Raw genomic sequence first — 13,293 nt, forward strand, 5'->3', positions numbered from 1 at the left:
CCCCGTCCACAAGCAGTCCCAATCTGATTCTTTCCAAGGAAATCCCTGTTCATGTTATCTTTCTGAGAGTAGGATAGGAAATGAGGTTCAACTTGGGTCAGATGGGGACATGGAGAGGAGGGGTCATGCCTAATACGTGTACTGAAGAAGTACAGATAAATAGGAAGCCAACGAAGAGTCTTTGGAGCTAAAGCCGCCTCTTTCTTTTTCCTTTTCTCCATCATCTGTCTGCCTCTCTCTGGCCTAATCAAAATCTGTCCCAGGAAAGGATCTGAGATCGGCTGCCTCACTGGAAACAAAGTCAAGAAGCACCCCTGTGGGCTGCGTGCCCTTTTAAGGGTAAAATATCAGTGAGCAAGTCATGGAGGTAGGCTTTGTCTTGTTCAGGATTAATTCTCCAGCGCCTAGCTCCTTAAATTTTGTTGAATGAATAAATTTTGGAAGCCAGGGAGTCCTTCTTGGGGCCCTAAAATTGTACACGTCTTGGCCCTAGGCTGTGGACCTGTGTGCCACAGGTGCTGGACAGAGCTTCCAGCCTCGGGCATTCGACTTCCTGGGATGCAGCGCCTCCTAGTGGAAGTCTAAGGCTGCTGCCTCCCCCTTATAAGTCTTCAAACATGGGCCTTTCCGTGACTCCTCCCAGATCTCCATCTTCTCATCTTCAAAACCTCAGTGTCACCCTCATTGATGAGACCCTGCAGACTCAAGCAGGTCCCTTCTAGTAACCCCAGGTACTTACAAAGTGAACAATAAAGGGCTTCATTACAGCCAGGTTGTTGTTACCCTAGATGAGAGCAGCACTTCTCAAACTAAGGTGCGGAGGAATAGTGTGGGGAAGCTTATAAATTGCAGTTTTCATCTTAAATGCTTGCCCCTTGAAGATTTGACTTCCCTTTTCCTAGTGCTGAGACTTAAAGAAGAGCTTAGACTTCACGTTGAAAGGAGTAGGGGAAAGGACCACATTCCCAGTATCAGAAACTACAAAATGTGGGTTTAAAGCAAGAAGTCAAGGGCAGAAGTGTTCTCTGACCACTCAGACAGGGCATCCCAGAGCAGCAGCTGAGGTCATCCAAGGTCAGGGTCTCGAGCTCTCAGCTTTCCCTGCCCACAAACTCCTTTCGTCAGTTCACCCAGAGGTAAGGAGAATCAAGGGAAATAAATCATACCAACCAAATCTTAAGAATCTAAATCAAAAACCAATAATAAGAACTGAGCCTGTTCAGAACAATGCTCTTCCCTGCAGGAACATCTACATGGGTAGTCATATCATAATCAAAAGTCTGGTTTGTAGGCCTGAAATCAGAGCAAGGGAATCAAATGAGTGACTTCAGGAAAGAATATTATGAAATTCTGATAACTGGATGTGCCCCTCACCAAGAAAACTGTATACCTGCCAAGGTCAGCAGTTGGAAATGCAGGAGAGCATGTTCCCCTTCTGTTACTCTTCCAACAGCCAGGAACTTGCTGTTTAGCTTTTTCTTTCTTTTCTTTTTTTTTTTTTTTTAGAGCATTCTTGCCCTTAGAATATACTTCACCAGTTGCTTTGGATAAATGTAAATAGCTAGAATGGGTTACCTTAGTGTATGTTTGTGGTTTCTCTTTTTTTAGTGAGAGTGAGAGAGATGAGAAACATCAATTCTTCCTTGTGGCAACTTAGTTGTTAATTGATTGCTTTCTCATCTGTGACTTGATGTGGGGGGGGGGGGGGGGGGCTCTAGCAAAGCAAGTGACCCCTTGCTTAAGCCAGAGACCTTGGACTCAAGCCAGTGACCTTTGGGCTCAAGCCTACAACCTTGGGGTTTTGAACCGGGGTCCTCAGCATCCCAGGCCAACGCTGGTCGCTGGTCAGGCTGTTTGTGATTTTCTTGGTTGACTGTTTAAACTCATAACACTGTTAGAGACTAACAGATTCTGGGAGCATCTCATTGGCCGATATTGAAGCAGCTGTGGGAAATGAGTGAGAGGATGGTGGCAGGGCCATCAGGGTAAATATCAGAGCTGTTCCTTGCTTCTCACCCTGATACCTTATTCCAGCCTGCGATTTAAAAACCTTCAGTGTAGTTATTTGGTGAGTGGTAAGAGGAATGAAAGCTATTCATATTTCTGTTGGCCAGTTCTGTTTCTGCATGTGATGTTGATTTCATATTCATATATTACCCTTAAGTCTGGTAGTTTCTCAGGCTCACCTTCCCCATTCTGTTTTCTCACGGTCTAAGCTATCCTATTATGTGGCTATAAACTCTCTCTCTCTCTCTCTCTCTCTCTATTTAAAAAACAAACAAACAACATCAACAAAAACACTACCTGACCTGTGGCCCTGCAGTATATGGAGCCTCCACCTGGAATGCTGAGGTTGCCCCTTCAAAACCCAGGCTTGCCTGATCAAGGCACACAGAAGAAGCAACTATCAATACATACCAGTTGATGCTTCACGCTCCACCCTCCAGTCTCTTTCTCTCTCTCCTCTCTAGGAAACAATAAATAAACTCTTAAAACAAACAAACAAACAAAAAAACACTGATGTAGATTAGGAAAAAAAAAAAAAGGAGAAAACGCCCTGTGATCTAGGAGGCTGTGGAGCTGGAGGCCGCAAACTGCTCATTGGTACTACTCATTGCCCCTCCCGTGTTGTCATATTTTCTACTTACCACAGTGTACTGCACTCTTCTAACCCTTAATAAATGTTTGCACATTAGTCCTATAACTACTACACTCCAAAGTATTGAAATTTTAGCCAGCCCGAGGCATTTTAAAGGATGCAATAGATGACAGACCTTTGATAGGGGCCAAAGTGAGGAAAAGGTAATTATATAAAGGGAAATATGAAAGTCTGCTGATGCACTGGCAGATGAACAACTAGACAAAGGAATAAAGACGCAGACTTTATTTTTTACCACTTTATAATTTCAGTTCTGGCCTAAAGTCAAGTAGCAGACGGGAAACAATCACAGAGCTCTCCTAATCCAAAAGGGCGCCCTTGCCGTGCCATTGTTCCCACAATGCCGTGACTCGGATTCGAACCGAGGTTGCTGCGGCCACAACGCAGAGTACTAACCACTATACGATCACGGCGAGCTACCGGAACGCCACGGGAAAGTTGCTGTGGAGTGCTGCCCTCCTGCATAGGGCTGCCGTTCTTGTCTTCCTACGTTGACCATTATCAACCAGGTCCCTCTGGACCCTTGAGCTGACCCTGAAGCCGCCTACCGGCGCGGGGGGGCTCCGGGCATTAGAAAGGACGTGAAAGTGCTTTGCAAAGTAAAGGGCTCCAGTGAGGCCTACGTAGCCTGTATGAATGTGAGGTCCCGGCATCACACCCACCGTGCGCTGGCGCTCCAGCTGCCTGAACTGGTTAGAAATGGGGGTGTCTCAAATTCTACAAGAAGGAAAATCAATACCCCCGTCCCCCAGCCGCACAACTTCCTTTGAGAGCTGGGAAAGCAAGCCGAAGCGCAGCCTCCCTGAAAGTGATGCGGAGGGATTCAGCCCGCTGAAATAGAGAAAGTAAAACTAATGCTCTTGAATATACTCGGGTAACAGCGAGATTAGAGGTGGGCGGCAACAGCAGTGACAAATCAATGACGCGAAAAGGGGCGGGACTTTTAACACAGAAGATCTCAGGAGAGGAGACAGACTTTCAGGTCCTCGGTAGCTCGCCGTGATCGTATAGTGGTTAGTACTCTGCGTTGTGGCCGCAGCAACCTCGGTTCGAATCCGAGTCACGGCATTGCGAGAGCAATAACACGGCAAGGGGTCCTCTCCATTTTCTTACAACTTTTTGTTTTAGTTCGAGCTTTTATGACTTTCTGGAAAATAGATTCCAATCCCCTTGTGCCCCTGGGAAACGACGTCTCCGCCAGCTCTAGCTAAATTGGACTTCCGACAAATACAGGATTCCTGTTACTCCGGGTCTAAAGAGCATTATCGTTCTTGAGAACAAAGCACCACTCACAAGGCTATGTTGTAACGCAGGTACGAATTTTCATGGCAGCACTGGAAATGGATTCCCAATAAAAGCAAGAGAAGGCTTCGCAAAGCAGATACCTTTTAAGCAGCTCTTGAAGGCAGAAAGGAAATTTGTCAACCAGAATAATCTCTTGTGCAAAGGCTGAAAGAACTATCGCAATTCCTTTTGGAAATTTTTCTCTCTACCCCATCCCCACGACGCACAAAGGCCCTGGCCTGACTGGCGCTTCTCAAGGACCTGTTGAGTGAATGAATGTAAGTAATTAGGGAAACGGGAAAGGACACTGAGGAAGGGCCAAGAGAGAAAGTGGAAAAGGTAGACGAATTTGTTGTAGTCCTGGAGGGTGGGAGTGAGAAGTGAAGCGGTCAAATGATTCAATTCATGTTAGTAAGATGATCTTACTAAGATCCCTCTGGAGATTCTGGAGAGGTGATTAGAGCAGATGACACAGAAAAGACGAGTGGTCTCTAAATTCACTTTCTAGAACCATGGCACGTTCTCAGTTTAGCAAAAAGCCACCGCCTACTGTGGGCTCGGCCTGGTTCGAGGCGCCGTGAGGGCGGGGGCACAATTGACAAGAAAACCCCGGCCCAGGCCCTGCTGCTGCCCAGGGCACAACCGAGGTGGCCCCCGGGTCCGACAGGAGTTCTGCGGAGACAGGAATGAGAGCCGTCGGGGAAGTGGGAAGTAGAAGCTGCAAGCAAGTGGGTGTTGCGGGAAGGGGAACGGCAGGTGAGATGCGTTGAGCCCCTTCTGCATGACCAGCCGGGTTGTGGGGAGGACCACATTTTCCGCAGAGGTGGTGTGGGGTCACTCCTGGGGAATCTGCAGGGAAGAGGACCTCTGGGGAGCGCTCCTACAGGCGCTAGAGGGTCTTCCGGGCACAGAAGATGGGCGTCCTCCAAGAAATGGGAGTTACACAGCTTGTAAACACTCTGATTTCCAGCCAGTCCCGTCCCTGGATACCCAAATGGTCCCCTCTAAACTCCCACCTCACTCACACGAAACCCACCCTTCCCACCAAATCTGTATCTCCCGCGTTCAAAGAACCAAAACAAAAGAGAAGCAAAGCAACTGGTGGTAGCGCAATGCGCCTGCGCATTCCCAGACTCGGCCTTACACTGGAACCCCGCCCAATAGGCGGGCGTTTTAGTGACGCGCAGACCGGGAAGGCCTATGACTACTGAAAGGGATAATCAAAAGAGTTTGGCCCTAGGGCTCCGGTAGCTCGCCGTGATCGTATAGTGGTTAGTACTCTGCGTTGTGGCCGCAGCAACCTCGGTTCGAATCCGAGTCACGGCATTGTGGGAACAATGGCACGGCAAGGAGCTAGCACTTTTAGCTTTCCTGTTTATTTTTTTTCTCAGTCGATATTTTGTGTATATCATAAATCACTTTTCTTGAAATAAAGTACTACATCTCTCTCCCTTGGATATTAAGACACCTCTTAGGTCTCCATCTCTAATAATTCTCATTTAACGCTTCGGATTCAGATTAAACAGTTCGAAAATCGGTGTCTGACTCGTTCTCCTACACCAGCAAAACAGCGCTCCCGTGACCTTGAGATTTTTTTTTCCTTTTCATGTATTTTTTAAAAATTGGATTGTTCATAAAATACAGAATGCATGTGCACAAATCCAGTGAAAAGTAGGTCTCCTTCTCAACCTTCACCCCGTTTACCAATTATTGTCAGTTTCCAGTATATCTTTCCATGACAGTCTTTGTATAAACACTTACCGTATTTCCCCATGTATAAGACTCCCATGTATAAGACGCACCTTAATTTGGGGGCCCGAAATTTGGGGAGGGAAAAAAGTATTACATAAAGTTATTGAACTCTTATTCATCATAAAATTCATGCAACTCCCCATCACTGTCAAAACTCCCATCCATTAGCTTATCCTCATCTGTGTCTGATGACGAATCACTGTCTTCATATATAGCCTCATCCTCAGTTCAATCTATGGCATTTGAAATGCCACAACCACTGTATAAGACGCATTCAGTTTTCAGACCCCAAATTTTTCAGAAAAGGGTGTGTCTTATACATGGGAAAATATGGTATATATGTATAAATATATGCAAATATATTTCCCCTTAATCCAAAATACAAATGACCTCTTTCTTTCCTCCCCTCACTCCCAGATGTCAGAACTTGAGGTGATAGATTTTTACTTGTAGGCAATCTCCTTTTACAGGGAAAAACAGTACACATACTAGCAGGGAATCTCCACCCACTCCCATACTGTCCTTTTTCTCCCAGGTCTGGGATCCTGGCTAGGGAGGGTAGGTGACGTTTGGGTTTATAATAGAGGAGAAAGTGATTAATCACTGGGCCCATAAAAACCTTTGGATTGGAGCCTGGGCTCTGTTGGGAGGCAGCCCAGTTTTGATTTCAGGTTGGAAGGGCAGGGAAGCATCCTGAGTTTAGAACTGGGAAGAGGGACTTGACTTGTTTATCCATTTGGAGACCCTCTACTTCCATTTCTTCCCAGTCTTATTGTCAGAATCCAACTTATGTCACGAACTACTGAAGTTAGAAAATTCAAGTTCATTGAAGGCAGAATGGAATCTTACTATGTTTGTGTTCCAAGCAGGCATCTTTTCCATAAAAATTAGAACAGAGGTTTCTTATGAAGTCCATAAATAAGTGAAGTGGCCCAGTTTGCTTTTTGGCTGCATCTTAAGTTGTTTTCTTTCAACACAGAATCATGTTTTCATAGACAAATAGAAAGCATAGCCAAATGAAGCTTCATCTATATCCAGAATCTCAAAGAACAGTGCATATGTAAGTGTACTAGGATATATCAGTCCTGTCAAGGTTGTGTACAGAGATGGGCCCAAGGCAAGGCAAAGACCAGACTTGGAAGAAGGCAAAACCCAGAGGGAATCAGAGTTCAGGACAGGACTGAGCATCCAAAGTCAGGTGCAAACAGCAGTGAGAACACCCCAGTTGGTCAGTATCCCGTAAGAAAAGTGAGGGCTAAAGACTAGGCCTTAGGACACACTCACATTTTGTAAGTTAAAAGAGGATGAGGATGTAGCCTGAGAGAAAGGAGGAGAACCATAACAGTGTCATTTAAAGGAAAGTTTGGGAGAAGATTTCAAGCACAGAGAAAGTCAGCAAACTAGCTGCTGAAAGGATAAAGAAGAATGAGACAAAATCATTGGGTTTGACATTTAGAAGTCATTGTTGACTTCTAAAACCTTCCGTGAGAGCAACTGGACAATGTATACTAAGAGTCAGGAAAAAATGTATACTCTCTGCCCTAATAATTTCACTTTTTGGAATCTTGTTAAAGAAAATAATCCTAAACTTTGAAGAGCGATCTACATTAAAATGTTATAGTTATTTAGATGGGAGGAGCCTAAGTGTTCAACAAACACAATGCTGAACTAAATAAACTAAGTTATGTTCATTTGGTGATATATTAAATGGTCATTTTCAAAGTATAATTATAAAGTCAACTTTTAAATATCATTTCCAACTAAAAAGACTAAGAGTTCCTTAAAGAAATGTCTGAGGCCTGACCTGTGGTGGCGCAGTGGGATAAAGTGTCGACCTGGAACACTGAGGTCGCCCGTTCAAAACCTTGGGCTTGCCTGGTCAAGGCACATATGGAAGTTGATGCTTCCTGCTCCTCCTCTGTCTCTCTCTCTCACTCCTCTCTCTCTAAAAAATCAATAAATAAAATATTTTAAAAAAGAGTCTGATTAAGGTCTTCAGCAAGGGAAGTACAAGTTGAGTCTGGAATATCTTGTGTAAGAAAGCAAGTAAGTGCTTAGAAATTGATGGGACTAAGTCAAAAGGACACAGAAGCCTTTTGCAAGGGCTCCTATTGGACAAATTTGGTGCAATTTGAGCATCAAAGAGAATATTGATAGCAATGGAGTATACCACATTGAATTAAAAAGAGAATTTTTGAGACCACAGGGAGAGAGAGAAGGAAAGGAGGAGGGAGGAAGAGGAGGGAGAGGAACTCTTTACAGAAGAATTCTAGATAATAAATGCAGAAGAAATAACCGAATTACTCACCATTTTGCAATTCCCAGTGTAATAACAAATGCAAGCTTAGGTCATCATGCAAGCTAAAACCACTGGATAAAACATTGTTGGGAGCAAATATATAGTTAAAAGGTCTTAAGAGCCTGACCTGTGGTGGCGCAGTGGATAAAGTGTCAACCTGGAAACACTGAGGTCGCTGGTTCAAAACTCTGGGCTTGCCTGGTCAGGGCACATATGGGAGTTGATGCTTCCTGCTCCTCCTTTCTGTCTGTCTGTCTCTGTCTCTCTTTCTCCTCTCTAAAATGAATAAATAAAAAATATTTTAAAAAAAAGGTCTTAAGAATTCACACCAGAACTTACTTTAAGTTGTAAAGTAGAGAAATCTGATGAACTCCAACTTAAACAAGTGATCAAGCCTAGTATCACCAATAAAGAGACAAATGTGCGCTATGGGCCTCCCAGTGTGACAGAGTAAGAAGTCCACGGACCTAGCCAGTTTGCTCAGTGTTCCAGCTTTGATTCCCAGTCAAGGCACACAGGAAAAGCTATCATCTGCTTCTCTGCCCCTTTCTTTCTCTCTCTCTCTCTCTCTCTCTCTCTCTGTTCCCCTCCAGCAGCCATGGCTCAATTTGTTCAAGCCCGTTGGCCCTGGGCACTGAAGATACTCTGCCTCAGGTGCTAAAAATAGCTCAGTTGCCAGCATGACCCCAGATGGACAAAGCATGGGGCCCAGACAGGGATTGTCAGATGGATCCTGGTCAGGGGGCATGCGGGAGTCTGACTTTCTATCTCCCCTCCTCTTACTTAGGAAAAAAAGAAGTCTACAATATCCCCTATGTAGTGATCTTTTCAAAACTAAAAAGCCTTTTCCAAAATGTTTAAACTGAATCTGATCATGAGGACACTATGGGAAAATCCAGAATGTGGGACATTCTACATAACAACAGCTCTGGGCCTGCATTCCCCTCTCTGTGGTAGGTGGGTTCCATGTTTGGCCAACTTTCCGAACTTCCCTGGGTGGTACCCCTGCGTCATGGTACGACCTGGCCATGGATTTGGGAGAAAGAGGTTGTATTTGAAAGCGACTTACATGGCAGGCATGCCCCTCGGCGGAGCCCCTTGTCTTTTGGGGCGGTCAAGTAGTGCATGCATGACCAGTTCTTCCTGCCTCCCCTGGCAGAGCACCTTCTGCTCGCTCTGGGGTTTTCCGCAGTAGAGCATTAGAAGAATTACCTCAGTTTCTGTCTCTGATGTTTTCCTGTAAAATTTTTCATTGAATATTTTTTGTCAATGTATCATCTTGTAACAACATACTGAAAATATCTGAACAAGAAATATCCTTCATGTTGAATTTTATGGCAAGTGCTGCAGCTAGAGTATCAACATTCAATCTCGATTTCTCACTTATCCAAAAATCATTAGCAATTTAAAAAACTCAACTGCTGCATTAGTTCCAGGGCAGCACAATGTAAACTGAACAAGAATAAGTAAATTTTCATTTGGAATATGTTCATTTTTGAAATGGCTCAATATTTCCACCCATCTTTTATCAATTTTGATGTGTTCATATCCCCATTGTATTAATTTTTCAGAATTTAAATATACGTTTAGTCTTCTAATTTCTTCAGAGACAGTTGTTATCTATTTTGATGTCTGGCATTTCTTTAGATAAAAACTCAAGACAAGATGCAACATACTTGCGATGAAGTAAAAAAACACCGTTTAAAACTGTTATTTGCTGCCTGACCAGGTGGTGGCGCAGTGGATAGAGTATCTGACTGGGATGCGGAGGACCCAGGTTTGAGACCCCGAGGTCGCCAGCTTGAGTGCAGGCTCATCTGGCTTGAGCAAAAGCTCACCAGCTTGGACCCCAAAGTTGCTGGCTCGAGCAAGGGGTCACTTGGTCTGCTGAAGCTTCACGGTCAAGGCACATATGAGAACAATCTATGAACAACTAAGGTGTCGCAACAAAAAACTAATGATTGATGCTTTTCATCGCTCTGTCTGTCTGTCCCTGTCTATCCCTCTCTCTCTCTCTGTCTATGTAAACCCCCCCCCAAAAAAAACACAAAAAACAACAGCTCTGGATGCTTCAAAACAATGTCATAAAAAACAAACAACAATAAAATGAAAAATTATTCAAGCTTAAAAGAGACTAAAGAAACTTAAACAAATGTAATGGGGGAAACTTGCTTAAATCCTGAAGCAGGACAAACTATATATATATAATAGTACGTATATGAAATTTTGGAAGGAAATTAGAAAAAAATCAGTATAGACTATAGTAGACAGTATTATTGTGGTAATGATCTTATGGCCCTATAGAAGATTCCTTGTTCTCAAGAAATAGCTGCTGAAGTATTTAGAACTGAAGTGTCATGATATTTGCAACTTACAATCAAATGTCTAAGAATAAAAAGAGAAAGAAATGGAGCAATTATGCCAAAATGTTAAAAAGTAGTGAATCTAGGTGAAAGGTATATAGATTTCCACTGTACTTTCCTTGAGCTTTTCTGTAGGTTTGAAATTTAAAAAAAAAAGGGGGGGGGGGGAGTTGGAAGAAAATAAAACATAAAAAAAATTGGGAAATGATGCAATGTTAAGTAAAAAAATAAAAACATAAAATTGTGTATACCACAAGTATAGCTCTATAAAATAAGAACAAGAGAAATTATCTTTATTTATTTAAACAATTGATAAGCCACATGACAGGCTCTGTACTTAGTGATGGGAACTTCCTGTTCCCCATCAGAAGCTTGATTTGTGTTAAGCTTAACATGCTTAACATGAAATACTTTGGATCTGGCCAATTCCATCCAAGTCTCAGAGGGCCCTTGCTGTGTCAGCCTCACTCCTGTAACCTGGTTCCTAGCAAGCTGCCTGGCCCCATGAGGTTCTCAACAATGCCTGCTTCGAAGAATTCACACTGGTAGGGGGAAAAACTGCATTAACAGATCATTTAAAACAAAATTAAGTACGTGGCAGATACAAGGTACCACAGCATTTTAATTATTTAAACTCTACCTTAATGATATCCTCCTCCTCCTCACCTAACTTTATTTTCTGCTCTTCCTTACTATGAATCCTCCCTTTCTTTATGGCATCTTGGTTCCCATTTCAATGCTTTGCTCAGCTATGCTGACCTCCTAGTGGAATGTCCTTTCATTCCTTTGCTTCACCTGTCCCAATCCTACCAAGCTCAAGTCTATTTTTACATCAATGTTATTTTCCCTATTATAGTTCATGAAGCCAGGAAGAATATCAGATATGTCAGTATTTCCTACAGCCCTGCTAACCAAAGTGTGGTAGTGGAACCAGGAGCATCTATCTCTGCAGCATCTCTATCAGCCTGGAGTCTATTAGAACTACTGTCTGGTACCTACCCAGCTAGATCTACACAGTCAGAAACTGCAATTGAATAGTTCCCTGAGAGAATTCATGTTCACATTAAAGTTTGAGAAGCACTGTCCTATAACACCAACTAGAATATGCATGAAGTAGAAACTCAATATTTTGAGACCGGGGGCCCTGGGAATCCTAGGGGAATCTCAGTTTTCTCATCCCATCGTTTTCTACTCTCCCAGCTTTGAGTCTCCTTTGGGGCCTTACTGGGTTCTTCGCTTCCTCAGAAGGCAGATATGAATCTGAAAGTGAGGAAGACACTGAGGCAGTGCCCAGGGGATGATGGTGAGGTAAAGCTGCTACCTCTCCAGCAGAGCCACAGGCTAATGTTGGCGTCTGCTTCAGGGCTACAGCATTTCTGGGGAGAAATTGGCTTTACTTTTAAGATAAAAATGCCTATGGCTTCAGCATGCGAGCCTTAGGATAAGAAGCTTGTGATAGACAACATTGGAATTGTTTTTAGACTTGATTTATTGACTTGTCTGTTTCTATTCTGTCACTAATCTGATTGACAATGAAACCCGGGATGTGACTTAAAGTGATTTCTGCGTGTGCGTGCGCTACAGTCAGAGCCGGGTGGGCCTGCTCCAAGCGGTGCTCCCGTGGACGATAGGCGTTTATGCAGGGGTTGTTTGCGTGTGAGAAGGAAGTGTGTGAAAACGACAGAAGAAGCGGGTGACTCTGGTAAGTTGATTGTCTGTGATGGGAGATGTGTCTGTCTGGCTTGGAAGCAATGTGGGTTCGAGTTTGTATGGTGCGAACAGTTGGATGGGAGGAGGTAAGTGGGGCTCCCACGAGGGAAGGGTATTACAGACACATCTTAGGGAACAGCCCGCTTCCTCGCTTTCTCTAGCTTTTCCTCCTAGGATATTATTTCCCAGTGAGGGGGCCTTGGGGAAGAATGTGGGAGTGGCAGAAGTGCCTGATCGGGTGGGGGGGGGCGGTTCCTCTTTTGGCGTCGCAAGCGAGTTGAAAGCTGGGGAGGGAGAACTGATAGGGACAGGTGCGCCCCCATAGGCGCACGCTTGGCGACACGTGGAGGATTCATCTTCAGTAGGGGAATTACGATTCTGTCCTGGGGTCGTCCGCTTCACTTCTCGTGAATCCACACCGCTGTAAATCCGCGCCCCTCTTCTCGGCTGGGTCCACCAGTTAAGGAGCGGAACCCCGCCCCTCCCTTGTTACTGACTAGCCACGCCCCCTCCCGCCGCCCAGCGGAGCTCCGCCCCCTCCCCGCCCCCAGCAAGACCACAGCGCTCCGCCAGCTTAGTCTGGCTGGACCCATGTTACTGAGTGGAGCTCCTCCTGCGGGCTCCGGGCCCGGGCCGCGGGCTCAGGGGAGCGCGGGGAGCGGCCCGGGAGGCTCGCGCCGGGGCGCCGGGGGTGCCGGAGCCGGCCCAGGAGGGGGTGGCAGTGGCGGAGTGGCCAAGTGGCTCCGGGAGCACTTAAGCTTCCGTGGGGGAGGCGGTGGCGGAGGTGGGGGCAAGCCGGCGCCCCCGGAGCCGGACTACCGGCCCCCTGTACCCTCCCCGGCCGCACCCCCTGCGCCTCCCCCGGACATCCTGGCAGCCTACCGGCTGCAGAGGGAGCGTGACTTTGAAGACCCCTACTCCGGGGGACCGTCCGGCTCTGCTGCCCTAGCTACCCCTGCGGTCCCCGGCCCCACGCCGCCCCCGCGCCACGGCTCGCCCCCACACCGCCTTATTCGGGTCGAGACCCCTGGTCCCCCAGCGCCCCCGCCCGAGGAGCGGATCTCTGGACCCCCAGCCAGCAGCGACAGGGTAAGTGCCGCGACGGGCGAGGGTGTCCAGGAGGAGAGGTAGTTGGTGGTCTAGGGCTTTCGAGAGGGACAAAGGTGGCCTGCCCGGGGCCGGGCCCCTCGGTGTCACGGTTCCTGGCAGACACGATGTAAGCCCCT

General features: G+C 45.9%; 1 protein-coding gene and 3 non-coding genes across 6 annotated transcripts in view; 3 read left to right on the top strand and 1 right to left on the bottom strand.

Moving 5' to 3' along the window:
• Positions 1-3,000: 3,000 nt before the first annotated feature.
• On the bottom strand, positions 3,001-3,072 carry TRNAH-GUG (transfer RNA histidin (anticodon GUG)). The gene has a single exon. It is a non-coding gene; the product is annotated as a tRNA-His (tRNA).
• A 583-nt stretch (positions 3,073-3,655) lies between these two features.
• TRNAH-GUG (transfer RNA histidin (anticodon GUG)) lies at positions 3,656-3,727 on the top strand. Its single transcript has one exon. It is a non-coding gene; the product is annotated as a tRNA-His (tRNA).
• SHF (Src homology 2 domain containing F) overlaps positions 3,692-13,293 on the top strand; it is a 31,083-nt gene continuing 21,481 nt past the window's right edge. For 2 of the 3 annotated variants that reach the window (XM_066343563.1, XM_066343564.1), the window contains exon 1: positions 12,632-13,156. In XM_066343563.1, coding sequence (XP_066199660.1) covers positions 12,659-13,156 — 498 coding nt within the window. In that variant the 5' untranslated portion in view covers positions 12,632-12,658. Of the gene's footprint in view, positions 4,222-12,631; positions 13,157-13,293 lie in introns of those variants that run through there. The other variant, XM_066343565.1, reaches the window with a different exon arrangement.
• On the top strand, positions 5,198-5,269 carry TRNAH-GUG (transfer RNA histidin (anticodon GUG)). Its single transcript has one exon. It is a non-coding gene; the product is annotated as a tRNA-His (tRNA).

Source organism: Saccopteryx leptura, chromosome 6 (assembly GCF_036850995.1).
Source record: "Saccopteryx leptura isolate mSacLep1 chromosome 6, mSacLep1_pri_phased_curated, whole genome shotgun sequence".
NCBI classification, from domain to species: domain Eukaryota; kingdom Metazoa; phylum Chordata; class Mammalia; order Chiroptera; family Emballonuridae; genus Saccopteryx; species Saccopteryx leptura.